At 40.5% G+C, this 14,504-nt stretch overlaps 1 protein-coding gene across 4 annotated transcripts in view; it reads right to left on the bottom strand.

The window, feature by feature from the left end:
* DLGAP2 (DLG associated protein 2) overlaps positions 1-14,498 on the bottom strand; it is a 458,740-nt gene extending 444,242 nt beyond the window's left edge. For all 4 annotated transcript variants that reach the window (XM_042016315.1, XM_042016316.1, XM_042016327.1 and 1 more), the window contains exon 1: positions 14,376-14,498. In XM_042016315.1, coding sequence (XP_041872249.1) covers positions 14,376-14,393 — 18 coding nt within the window. In that variant the 5' untranslated portion in view covers positions 14,394-14,498. The remainder of the gene's footprint in view (positions 1-14,375) is intronic.
* Positions 14,499-14,504: the final 6 nt, after the last annotated feature.

The raw sequence follows: 14,504 nt of genomic DNA, 5'->3' as shown, positions 1-14,504 counted from the left end.
TTTTCCTATGTGTTAACCTCCTGTTGCTGAGCAAGGAATAGAATCAGCAAGCATCTCAGGAGATCTGACAAAAATTTACTTACTGATAAGAAGAGAGAGAGAGAGAGAATGAGAGAAGGCAGGGACCACAGTCCTGCTCCTGTGTGGAACTACACTAAACCAGACTTCTTCTGGTATGAAGAATAAAAAAGTGTGCATGAGACAGGGCATACAACTCAAAGTTCATGCAGTGTTAGGACACAATTTTTAACTTTCTGCAGAATTCAGGGCATGAGAACAGTTGATTCAATTGCAACCTCATATTAATGAGAAATCAATTATTTCTGATGTATTTATGCACAGATACTTATTTTAAAAGCATCTTTAGCAACAGTGACAAACTACAATCAAAAGATTCTTTCAAGACCTGTTTAACATTATGGCAAAATCCTCCTGAAATGTATGAAAAAAAAGACTACCTGTAGATTTCTCTGAAAAAACTCACCATACTTAAATATACATCCTTTATGATAGAAATCCACCTCTGAACCAGTCATCCAACACTCTGGTGTTGACACAAGCAGCACTTCCCAGGTGTGATGCAGCTAACCTGCCTCAGGGCAAGACTGCTTCTCCCCTTAGGGCTGCCCCTCCCACTCCACTCTCCACACCAAGGGAACCAAGAAGTCCAGTAACCACTACTTACTGTCCCAATAGAGCAGCTACAACACACACATTTAATCAGATTAACCTCGTACCCAACAACAAAGTCTCAAAGAAAGAACTGAGTCCGTAAGTCCACTTGACCACCATTTCACTTTCCTTGAAAGTCAGCATCACAAAAGCATGTAAAATATATCCAATACTGTGAGAAATAACAGATGTAAATTATGAAAAGAAACTAACATATTTCATCAAGAGTCACAGAATTTGCTAGGCAACACTTCCCAGTACTATACATAAGGGACCAGCATTATCCACAAATATAAGCAATGTTATTAATTTCAGAAACATTCAACATAACAAATGAAAGTACCAACATCAGAATTACAGTGGTAGACAAGGAAATAGTAAAAAGAGAGCATTAGGGGGGAAAAAGCTAGCATGGGAGAGCTACATTAATTTTTATAAAGAACTTAAAAATGCTTCTCTGTTCAGGAAATCCAGTGCACTCTGAGACCTTTGACTGTGAGAGCAGGGGCAGAGGAATGGTGATCTCCATAAGCCAGGCAGGAGTATCACTTTATACAGCCCAGCATGTGCAGAGCTCAACCAGGCAGTGCCAGGTTGGGGGAGCTTCTAACAGTGCAGGCAAGCAAGACACAAACTCGGATTTTACCAGCACCTGACTTAGTGATGGGCTACACAGACCAGGACTTGGAAGACTTCTGATGCACACAAGGAAGCCAGGGAGAAAAAGGTCCAGGACTTTGAGGAGCAGGTATCCTAGGAGAAAGGGAAGCCTGAAATAAAGGAGGTGACACCACACCTGCACTTGTTACTACTTATGCCTTTGAAAGGCTTCAGAGTGAGGTTTTGGTGGTTTCAGTAAGCTGCTCTACAGACAGCAGCTATTAATTGGCTAATAAAGATTGTCATAGCAGGCCTAAGACATGCAATAAATACTGAGGGTCACTGGATATTTTTGTGCTTATTTAAACTATATCTTATATTTTAAACTGCTTATTGATTTCACTTAGACCAAAAATAATTTCATCTTCTGAAGCACTAGTTAAAATAGATCACGCGTTGTCAGCTCTTCCAAAGGAAATTTCTAAAAATGATGGAAAAGCACATGCAGCCCTGCTCAGGATAAACACTAAATCTGTCCCCCTTCTTGGTGTTTACTGGAGATCAGCAGAGAGGATTGCTGACTGCACTCTTCCCAAACACTGCACCCGGAAGAGAGACCAGTGTTCCAGTGGTGGGGCGAGCTTTGGAGCTGGTAATTGTGGTTTGGCAGTGAAATGCAATATGCTGCCCAGCTTCAGTATGGACTGAAGATGTCATCTTGGATGGAGAAGAGATCTTCAGGTCCCACTCCCCTCCCAGGCTCCTCCTTCAGATTTCTCTGATGCCAGCAGAGGAATGGCCCAAAATACTCCAGTAATTCTCATCATGCCAGTGACTGGGGCAGCTTGCAGCAAGTTCAGAGATGAACAACTCACTAACACCATAGAAAAATGGACTTCCCCACACTCAGGAAATTTACAGTTGGCCACAAGCCCCAAAGACGGCATATTCATCAACAGTGCAGTGGCAGGGCAAGAGCCACTGTGGTATTCCATGGAGTGTTGTTCTGGTCTCAGGCACCTCACACACCTTCAGTGGTCATCGACGGAAGGAGAAGCTATCAAACAAAGGGCACTGTAAAGTTTGGGGAGAATAACTTGGTGATGCTCTCTCTTCAGCCATCAGTAAAGCACATATCCCAGCTCAGTGTTTTGGGGTATTTGGCTACTTTTCTGACAGAAGGAAGAACAGTAAGAAAATGCTTTTTCCCAGTTTCACATTAGAAGAAAAAATAGGAACGTGGATTATTCGTTCATAAACAACATAGAAAAGCCAAAAATACAGCTTTACTTGTAGGCAGTCTTTGATCTTTATGACTTGAAAATGCCCATGCTCGTCAAAATTTTGCTCAGAGAGTTAATACATAAAAGTCACTTTCCGTGGAAGGCTACAGTAAAAACAACTGAAGTATGACACAGCCCAAATATGATGCTAAAACCAAAAACCCTGCTCACAGCAAGGTGTGTGCTTAGGGATGCCTTTGCCAGCTGGCATGTAAAAACTGGGTCTGAGTTCAGAGGCAAAACCTTCCTTGTTCACCCATAACTCAAATGGCTGAATTAAAACATTTCAGGTATTTCAGATGGCTGTTTTCCACTGGGAAGTAGGCTAATTTGTGAAAACTAAATACAAATAAGCTGAAGCCTTGAGCAACTGACAGCTGAAATTTGCACATAGGCAGCAGCACAATGCTCTCCAAGCATATCTGAAGAGCACTTTATATGTGCTCACTTATGGTATCAAATAAAAAATACAAATGCATTTAAATCTCTAGGATCCATTAGTTTTAAATTTGCTCTCTCACTGAAGCTGTTTTCATCAAAGTCGATGGTTATAGCCAGGTTCTGCCTCTTAAAGAGCTCCCCTTGGTGCAGTGGCAACAGAGGTTTTGGGCAGGATTTAATTACTTGCAAACAGGTACCTGGTATTATTATGGAAAGTTCGAGATACCTGAGGTGGGCAGATTTGTATCAAGTTGGCAGATACAGCACCTGGATTACATGGGACCCTTCTGGAGCAATGGCTGAAGGGCAGAAGTGTGACTATCTATGGTCCCTAACATGGCCCTGAGCTCTTCACCAATGGCAGGGAAGGGCCACCTTGGGGAGCTGGTGCTTCCTGGGTGGTGCTGGGTGCCCCTGACCTGGATGCAGCCAGTCCTTGTTGTGCCAGCCAGTCTGTGTGGGCATCTTGGAGATGCTACAGCACCTAAGGTGATGCTGGGCCCTAAAGGGAGCCCAGCTGCATTTAGTCCCAAGTGTAAGCCAGAGCTATCAAAATGCTGCCTCACGTCAAAAATGAGGATGCTGCATTCTGCTCACCTCCGACACACTGAAACACCATGGAATCAAGCACAGGTAGAGCAAATAAACTGCCATTGTGCACAAGAAAGCCTGCAATATCCACAGTGACCAAACCATAGCTGGGAAAAGAGGTTTCAGCCAGCCTTTTTTACTGCATCAAGAAACTAAATGAAGGCCCAGATTCAGCCACAAACACACATGGAAGATATTTTTACATGAATTCACAAATATATATCACTTCAACACCAGCTGAAATTTCCAAGTTGCCTGCTGAGAAAAAAAAAAAAAACAATGAAAACGTTAATATCAAGGAAATTCTGAAAGATGTCATTTCCTGGTGACAACAGGCAACGTTCCAGGAAATTATTTTCGTTGATTTCTTAATAAAAATTTCAAGTCACAAGTGAGGAAAAAAAAATTTATACATAACCACTGAATGACATTATATCATATTTCAATTTTTACAGGAATCAGTCCAAATCTGTTTTCATCTTTCAGTTCATGAGTTTCTCCATATATTTACAAACAATTAACTGCCTCCATATGGAAAAAAATGAAATTATTACTAATTTCATTTTCATAATGACTATATGAATACTACTTTGCTATTGCTCAATATCATTAATTCTATATTCTGACTTTCCATTTTAATTTAGATTATTATACTTTAATCACTTTTTTTTTTCAGTGGGAATATTTAAATTACTCTTAAAATTTCTGTGAAATCAAAAGATACTGAAAACTTACTGTTTGGTCTGTGATCTTCCCTCTTTCTCCACTCTCCTTTGTGGAACATGTATAAATGCTTGGGTATAATCACAATTTGTTGCTTATATGTACAGTCAATTTTTCTAAAAGGTTTATGGCATACAGGTTGAAACACATTTGTGTTGAAACAAGACATGAAAAAATCTAAAGAATATCAGGAAATCTCCTAGGTCAAACTACACAGGATTAATAGCTACAGCCAAAGAAATAGTAGTACTGGACAGCTAGAGTAAATTTTCATGGATACAGTTTTTAAGAAAATGCATCAGTAAATTTTTATGGAACAATATTTCAGTGTATCTATCATTCCTTCATAATGGGAACATCTTGCATGTGCATACATTGCTGTTTATTTTGGTACTTCTTGCAGATCTTTCAGATGAGATTTCGCCAGTGGTAGTGATTATAAGAGCTGGATGTATTTATGAAGGGAGGACAAGGCTGGAGGATTTTATGTTTTACTCTGAAAAAGTAAAGACGACTAATGATCACATTGATGTCTTTCAGAAGAGAATTCACATGGGAACAGCCTGGCTGCCAAGAATACTTTGCTCCTTGTGCTCTAAAATCAGAAACATAGGAAAAGTTTATTCCATTGGTCAAGAGAAGCACAGCTTTCATGGCAAATTTCAGTGATAATAAAGAGTGAGATATTTCTTTAGGGTTACTTGGCTCAGCCCCATGAAAGATGTTGAAAAAGAGAGACAAATTTTATTCATAATTACGTAGAATTACGCAACTGAAGTTAATAGCAGAATAATATTTTCTTGCAGTAAACATCTTCTTGGGTTTTGTTGGTTTTGGGTTTTTTTATATAAGTTACCCTATTTCATGGGCAATCTGTTTCCCAAGTAAAGAACAATCCAAATGTAGCCTGGCAGCTACCTCATATCAGCTGAGCACTTTCTATTAATTTTTATATATCAAGATGCATTATGCAATACTGATGTCTGTTTACCTACAGTCTGTGCAATTTAATCTTGTACACATGAAAAAATTTAAGTCTGTCAATCTTGCATGGTGCAGTTCCTAAAATGTGTGTGATACCTCAGGAAGATGATGATATGCAGCTTGTTCCTGCCCCTTACATGTAACCAGAACAAGGCACCCAAAACAGTCATCCCATGTACTGCTCTAGAAGGATCTCTCCAGTGTTACATTCTGACACTTTCGTCTATATTCTTGATCATTTGTCTTCTTTTCTTCTGGTGCCAAGCAGTACCACATGCTTCCCTAAACCCCTCCATAATACTCTCCCTTTTTTCCAACGTTAACCTGGGCTTGCTCCTGTGTCTGTTCACCCTCCAGCTCACAGACTGCAACATAAAGTGCAGGAAAACACAAATGTTAACAAGCTGCATCTAGAGTACTGATTACTCTAGCAGTGAAGCAAAATGTTAGATTTAATTTCCAGGCTGTAATCAGAATGTAAGGCTTCACACATTCTTGTGATTCTCAGGTATCACACTACTTTGCTAAGTTTCACTGTCCATGTTGGAGTAACAAATGGACATTTGTCAGTACATTTTAAACAAAATTCTATCCAATTAGGAAGCGTACCACAAAGTGTTTAAAATAATGGAGTGCAATTTAAAGAAATTAAAAAATGCTGAGAAAATATTCTATTAAAGGAAGTTTGGAAAAGGCATTTGTATCTTTCTAAAAAAATGAAAAGAAAAATAAAATGTATTACATTACTCAGGAGTGCAACTGAATAGAAAATTACTCACAAACATGCTAGGAAAGCTCCTGAAAGAGAATGCCATCTGAATGTAATACACATATAGATGAGAAACTTTTCTATTTTATTGATCAAAGCATTATTCTATAGCCTGGCATACACTGGGCTTCTCAGCTTTGTATTTTCCTTTTTCTGCATTTTTAGAACAGCAATTCATGACAATTTTGGAAAGTAAAAAGAAATAGAAAAATCCCTGGGAACTGATCAGAGACCTGACACTGGCTAGCAAAGTAAGTGTGTTGAGTAACTTATCCACAACTAAGAGTATACGAGAGACTTCCACACTGCTCTAAGTCATAAGTACAGTACATATTAAAAATATTAATATGTCAGATGAGATCTTTACTCAGGTATGCACAATATCAAAAAGCACGATCAAATGAAAAAGGTATTTAGAAATAAAATAATTAAGGGGAAAAAAAAAGAAATACATGTAAAAAAAGATAATTGAAAATGAAACAATATAAAAGAACATTAACTGCATTATAAATTACCTCAAGACCAAACACACATTACTATATGAGGTATTTTATTGGTGGAAATAAGAATATTTCCACTGATTTCTGTCACCTTTAACAAGTTATTTTAGCTGTAGAGAAACATTAATGGAGGGGAAAAGAGCAAAACTGTAGGAAGCATCCAAAATTAATCTACCAATCAGTTCTTAATTTGAAAAGAAAAATAACAACTTCAAAATATTTAATTTAACTATTTAGATCTATTGTAATACTTTGGACCTCTATTTCCTTACTTTCAAAGGTCACTATGTGCCTTCAAATTCATAAAGTAATATATAACTTTTTAAATCTCTTTGCAACTGAAACCTTGCAGTGTAGATAGCTCAAATTTTTGTGAGAAAGGTCAGTGCAATATAAGAATGCATCATTTTACTAAGGGAGAATGAGAATGAAAAATATCACAGAAATTTTCTCCCTTAAAAGTGTCGTGTTAAGATTCATGAATAGCACATTGTAAATTATCATTTAAGAAAACTGTTATCAAATTACTTACCATCTATATTATTATAAAAGCACACGATACTGTAACTAATTGCATCCCTTTTCAACTTCATAAAAAGAAATTTCTTCTGAAACACCTCACTTGCTATACTCACTTCTTCCATAATGAATAAGAGCTGACATATATGGAGATGGGGAGACACTAAGAATCCAATGCATTTCAGGACTGGCAACAAAAGTAATGCTGCATTTTCATATGTAGTGCAGCCTTTTCTGCATATAATGCTATAAACTGCAGGACCTTGTGACAAAATTACTCTGATCTACAAATTGTAGTTAATTGGAGTTTCAATAAACTGTGTCAATGAAGGATCCATGCATATAGGCTATGTGCAACATTTTGATTTCTCAGTCAACTAAAACTGAGGGGAAGAAAAGAGCATTCCTGTTTATTCATTTGAATTCCAGAAAGTAAAAGAGTAAATATAAATTTCTGTTACTAAGAAAAAAAGAAATTTACATTAGTTATTTAAAAATTAACCTATTAAATATTGAAGCTATTATCTTAAATCCAATAATTTATCTAGCTCTGAAAACTAATTTTGGACATTTATGGTATGAATACAAGCTATAGTAGCTATTCCTAAGTGAAAGTATTTGTAAACAGACCCTCGAGTGAGATCAAAATCTCAGACTCAAATAAAAATAAAATTACCATGTATACAATGCATTACAGGAGCACTTAACAATCATATATTTTCAATTTCTTACCTTTAAGTAAAACATTATGGCAAAGATAATCCCAAAATAGCCAAAAACCAGGCCAGATGCTAGATAACAAAGCCACAAGTTGCCACCAAAGATCAGTTGCATGTCCTGCAGTCAGAAAGGGCTGGAAACATCAGAGGGGCTTGAGCTCTCCTCCAGAGGGAAGGTGAAGCTCGTGTCATTCTTACCAATGGGAGCCCATCGTCTTCCCAGCTGGTGGATATTAATACTTCTCACTGATACACAGCATCTTCTTGCTGTGATGGTCTACAGAGCCCAATTAAAAAAACCCCAAACATTCTTAAGTCTACATATTATTTCCTCTACATTGTGTTATCATGAGGAAGCCTGCTTAAGGGTATGATAAAGAATTGAGACAGATACATAGTTTTTTCAAGACATTTGGTTGTACTTTTCCATTTCCTTTTCTAGTATTAAAAAAAGGCCCAAGTTCTTGTAGCTTCAACTATGCAGGATTTGAAAGATCAAGGGAAGTAAATCAAAGGAATAAAAGCAAGCTTTGTCCTCCTTTCTGCTCATCAGGGAAGATAATGGCTGTCAAACTCTTAAGCTAAAGAATATATTTGTTTATTTAAGTGAAATCTGCTGTTGCACAGCAGATAAAGGTGGCCTTTATACTGATGCTCTTTGGAAAGAATTTCACTCTGCATGAATGAAGCAAAACTCTTGTCTTTTATCTTACTTGGACTCTGCTTAGACAAATTTGAGAGAATATGAGTGTTTATGCTCTGCACCTTTATATCCCAATGACTTATTAAGCCATAAATCAATAAGAATGTGGACGTGGAAGATCCTCTGGGTTTTTTTCCTTGCTCCCCTATTTTTAGATTATAAGAAATAAAAGGTGTAGTAACTAGTTGAGATTGATTCACTACTGTCTGCTAATCAGGGGGGGAAAAAAAGAGGTTAAAAAGTAATCTCCCACTTGTGGCGATTGAAGCTATTTGTTCAGTGTTATTTTTATAGGCTACTTGTGAAACTAGAAGGCAGGTGTGAAAGCTGAGAAGTTCATTCTACTCCTCACTGCCAGAAAAACACAGAATAATACAATAGCATACTTCTGTATTCCTGCAGCTGCACAAGCTCTAAACCCCACCACACGAGAGTGAAATGGTTTGGACAAAGTTTCCTTTAAGGGTAACTTGGTCATCTGCATCATTAATAATAGTGTGTCTGTTTTCTATGAAAAGTCACCAGCCTAGCCAGTTGCAAAACTAGGAGAATTGCTGGAGACTTTGGTGATATTTTATGATATGTAATTTGCATAGTATTATTAAGGCATTTAAAAGTTTCACAATACAAGCCATGCCATCGAGAAGCAGAGAATCACAGGAAACTAATTCAGTTGACCTCCAATGCACAAAAATAAATTTCATTAAGGAAATCAATGTTTTTAAAAAAACTGGCATGCTAAGGGAAATTAAGATTCCAGACAAGCTTAAACAATTAATTTGCATTCTTGCCACACCTTAGGGATTATTGAAAATACAGTATCACCTAAACTAAAGGAGAAAGATAATAAAAATAGTTTTGAATTGTTTTTCTCAGTACTGACCTGCTGCCTCTCCAGGACAATGCAGAGCAGTTGTTTCCTCTGAAAGGCATCACGCCAGAGGCTGAACACCACTCAAGCAGCCTCTCAGCTTCCAAGATTAAATACGTATCAGAGACATCTTAATTGACCACTATACTAGAGTGGTGTTCAATTTATCCCTAAATCTGTGTCTTAGTTTTATGCTTTCCTAACTGCTTTCTATGTCATTATCAAGATTTAACCTTTACATTTTCTTGAATAAACTTTGAAATGCAGCAACCATTTGTATTCAGAAAGAGCTCAGGTCAATCTAACAACTCTGAGATGCTCTTCTTTCTTCTGACGTAACCAATTTACTTTTAAAGAGAGTATTTAAGATGGAAAATGCCAAATTGAGAGTGGTGGAAGAATTTTGCATGGAGAGGGAGAAGCTACGAAGGACCCAAGATGAGGAGCTATAGATAGACTGAAAGCTCTGGTGCATACTTTAGCTCTTTCTGATATTTGTGCAATCTGAATCTCTAAATTACTGATTTTTGTCTTGTTGGATTTATGCATTTGGTCATATTTTTGACATGTTCCATTACTGTCAATTTATCTACATACAGTGATTGCAGCATCTACTGAAGATAACAGACACTGACTCCCCTTGTGAGAGAAAAGCCTTCTTCTATGGTATACCTTATGCATTTCTGGTAACTACTGGTGCATACTACATTTACTATCAAAAGCAGAAAGAAAGTCTTTTTACTTCATAAGAATATATGCTTATAAAGCCACAAAAAAATTTAGAGGGCTTAAGGCCAATGCCATATTGAAAGTTACTTGCTGTTCATTTTCAAAACTGGCAAGGACAGAGAAATGTGACAAATATGGAATGAAAATGCATGGAAGATAAGTAAATTCTATGCACAAAAGAAGTATTTAAGAGAGTACAGTGAGAAACAGATAAAAGCAAAGTGAGACTAAATATATATGCATGCGTGGAAACACTGATTGAGAAATCTAACTGCAGTGATTTCCATCCTCTCATCACAACTGAGCGTGTACTAAATGAATAAACTGCTACTTGACATTTTCTAAATAAATATCATGGGAAGAGTACTTATTTTACTTTAATGAATCATTTTGGCCTCTCCAACAGAAAGTAGTTGTGATGAACTATAATCTGTTCTGGGAAATATAGTTCTATAATGGAGATATATAAGGACTGAAATATGAGAAGTTGTGTTCTCCAACAAGTACTTTAAAAGAGATTCTGATTCATCCATGCCCACTTCTACTTATATTTGCTCATAGCTGTTGACATACAGTATCTGCCATGCTGAGAGCTATTTCTCTACTAGAGGTAAGAAAGCCATATGTTTCGTGGATGACTATGAGTTTTTGCAAGCCAAACTGAACTAATATGTGTATAATTTTTTTCCCTGTAGCTATTCAAACAAAACTACCCTTTTAGCAAACAGAACATTTTCAATTCAATGGGATATTTTGGCCCATGTAATACATTTCTAAGAACTGAAAGTCTCTCTTAAATACAATCATAATTGATGGGCTAACACTAACTTTCTGCATTAGTGGTCCTCTCATTCACCATGCATGGTTAGATATAAACAAATTCACTGTACTGATTAAGTGAAGCAGCAAATAAGACTTATCTTGTTCATGGAGTAGAACCAAAACAGCTGTTTTTGTTTGACTGATGCAGATTCAAAGGGCCCCCAATGGTATACCTCATAAAAAACCAGCAGGTTATTTGAGGGGTTATGTTCTTTTTATTACTAAAACTTCTCATAGGATTATCATAGTTACACAAGGAAATTGCTTTGACAGTGTAATTACAAACAGGTAAAAAAAGTTCCTGCCAAAGGCAGGTGTAAAGTAACAATTTACCATCCTTGTTAAGGCACACAAAAACCATCCCAATAATTACTCTGAAGTCCACAATTTAGCCAGGCAAAGCTCACAGTCAAGCTGAAATTCAGTCATCCAGACTGCATCTACAAATATTTCCTCTTAGAACATCTGCTGTCAAAAAACCCTTTCATAACTGTGACATGGTAAGTGGACCAGGACAGGCAATGTTCAGGGGAGCTTGCCAAGGGTACCTTCTGGGCAGGATGCTGCTTGATGTTCAGACACAGTGGAAACTGAACACCCAAGCTTTCCTCAGGATCAGGTATGACTCCCTCTATTCAAGGATACATTTCTATCACGTGTAACAATTGCTATTGAAATAACTTATTTCATATATTGGAATTCATTTAGAATATAACTTTTAGTTTGCCATAATGGACTTCGAAATTTTTTATTCTTGCTTTGGTAACTTTTTGTTTCAACAGCTTGGCATTGCCAACAATATCACTCTTAATACTTGTGGGATTTTGCCATACACAAATGTGAAATCCCAATCCCATTAAGTCATTATGGAGATTACCATTGATTCAGTAAGTCTTGGATTTGACTGTGGTTTTTTGCATTACATAGACAAAACATATTCTCCCCAACACCTGTGTCAAGACCAGTCTATGTTTGCTGATTGTTAAATGCTTGTTTAAAGAATTTATGAATTCATTCTAAGTGTACTTTCAACTTGCACCAGGAATTTAAACTCATTTCAGAGGGAGTAGAAATTCTAAAAAGTTATCAGAGGTATGCCCTATATCGTGCAAACAAGATATATGACTAACTAAATGCAAATAGCACTGTATAGTATTAAAATGAAAAGCTAAAAAAAATCTAAGATAAAATCAACAAATTTATTCAACAATCCTAGATTTTAGTTCATGTGTTACTGAACAACGGCATAATAAATGCATTCTTTAACTTAGTAATACTATGTCAGATCACACAGGGTCTGCCTCGAGCACTCAGAATTAAACCTCCAATGCATAACATTGTAATTCATAAAACTACTAAACATTGTCTGAGTCCATTTTAACCACATAACACACATTTTGAAAAGCACACAAAATAATGGGGGGAAAAGAACCTTTCAAACATAAATTATATGATCTGCTTAGCACTGCAAAAATAGCTACACGCAGTAAAATTAAAACTTGCAGTTCCGAAAGAAAGTGTTTTGTGCAAACCATCTGGAAATGACTTTAAAATATTGTTATATTGCTGAAAGCACAGAAATATAAAACTTCTACTCTTCCTATTTTACCTGTTTCTCAGATAAAACACAAAGATGGAAATACAACTAAACAGAGATGGGAAAGGCTGATACCTCAAATACATTTGCATTATAAAATATTACCATCCATCCTCTGCTCTACCCCCAAGCTACTTTTTAAAACGTCCAGTACCATCAGTATGCTCTCTTGACACATCCCACTGTAAAACCCACTCAGTTACTAAGACCCCACAGGAGATTTCTCCATCATCTGCACTTGGATCTGCACTCAGTCACACTGAGGTGACCATTGCTCCTCGCAGGATGCCCGCCTACAGTCATCTACTACCTAAAAGGCTAGAGCTATCCAGTGTTTCAAATTTTGTTAGTGCTCCGCTTGTGATGCTACTCTGAAGCAGAAATAGTTACAAAACACTCCAGCGCTAAGAAGGGCACTTGAGTTTCACAGCCTTGATCTTGGGCTCACACCACCTAAGGTGACAGGAGCACTTGGTCCCCTTCTCAGGGCTTTAATTCGGAAGAGATTCAAGTATCACCCCCTCCGAAGGCACATTAAGCCTGTGTAAGAATGTGCCGTAACGAAGCGCAATTGGAAACAAACAATAGGTTGTCGGCGTAAATTAGAAACCTTTAAGTTTGAGGGAAGTTGAGGCCGAAGCGCTTATATATGGATTTATGGCTAAACGCCAAGCTGTACGGCACCAACACCGCTGTTAGAACTGGGACACCATCAGCAGCAGGAATTAGGTTACGAAGGCGACAGAAAGCAGGGACGTAAAAGAAAGCCCCATTTCTGCACTTCCCGCTCCCCTGCCCCGGACCCACCCGCACCGGCCCCACAGCACCGGGCCGGGCCGGGCCGGGCCGGCGGGGACCGCCCGCCCCGACGGTGGCGGCCGCCGGGCGGTTTGCCGGCTCCGCTCCGGGAGGCGAGGCGGGCTGGGGCGCGCTGCGCTCTCATTATGACGCTGGGTAATTATTTTATTTCTCCGGCAGACGGTGTTTCAAACGACCACGGAGGAGCTCAGCCAACCCGCCCGCGAACGCCGCCCTCTGCGCGGCGAGAGCCACCCGTGATCGCCCCGGTGACCGAGGGCAGCGCAGCAGATGCGCCCGGCGCTCACTCCCGCGCTCCGGGTGCGCTCCCGCGGACTCTCCAGCCGCGCCGAGCCCTGCGCACCCGCGGCGGGGCAGACGCGCAGAACGCACCTGCCACCCGCCCCTCCTCGGCTGCCGGGCTGCCGCCCCCGGGCCGTCCCTCCGGGAGATTGGGAGAAGCCTGGGGGAGCAGCGCGGCCCCTCCGACGTACTCTCACCCTCCCCGGCGCGGCACGGTGGCCGGGAAAAGAAAGGGGGGAGCGCTGCAGGCGGCGTTGCACCGTCAGCCCCGGATCCCCGGCCCTTCCTCGCGGGGCAGCCCCAGAATCACGCGCTGCCAAAATTTAAATCGCCCCGGCACTGCGGCTCCGCGCGCAGCATCCCCTGCCCCGCCGCTCCCTCCGGCCAGACCGGCCACACGGAGGGTGCCAGCCCGCGGCCGCCCCGCTCAGGCACCGGGCACCCCGCCGCGCAGCCGTCATGCCCGGGCTGTACCGAGGCGAGAACCCCGCCACAGCGACACCGCGCCGGGGCCAGCGCGGAGCCGGGTGGCACCGGTGATGGGGGATGACACCACAACCGACGGCGCGGCTGGCGCGCCCTCACCCCGCTGCCCAGCCGCCCGTCCCCGACGGTGCGGTCCCCGCGCGGACCCGCGGCACCGGCACCCGCCCGTTCCCTCCGCTGCTTGTGCGGAGGCGCCCCGCGAGCAGCCCGGCGCGCCAGCCGCCCCGACGGCGGCCGCTTCCCTCTGCCTCCCCTCCCTCCCTACCTTTTTCAGCGCTGACATTCTAGTGCATTATTAACGCGGCGGGTGCGGGCTGCGGCGGGTCAGGATTGAGGAGACGCCGGGAGCGGGAGCAGCGGCGCGCGCCCAGCGTCCCCCGGCGCCGCTCACCCG

Source organism: Corvus kubaryi, unplaced genomic scaffold, assembly GCF_017639235.1.
Source record: "Corvus kubaryi isolate FWS band 111438036 unplaced genomic scaffold, C.kubaryi_AGA036_p1.0 split3-73, whole genome shotgun sequence".
Lineage (NCBI taxonomy): Eukaryota > Metazoa > Chordata > Aves > Passeriformes > Corvidae > Corvus > Corvus kubaryi.
This window is presented reverse-complemented; position numbering and strand designations above follow the sequence as displayed.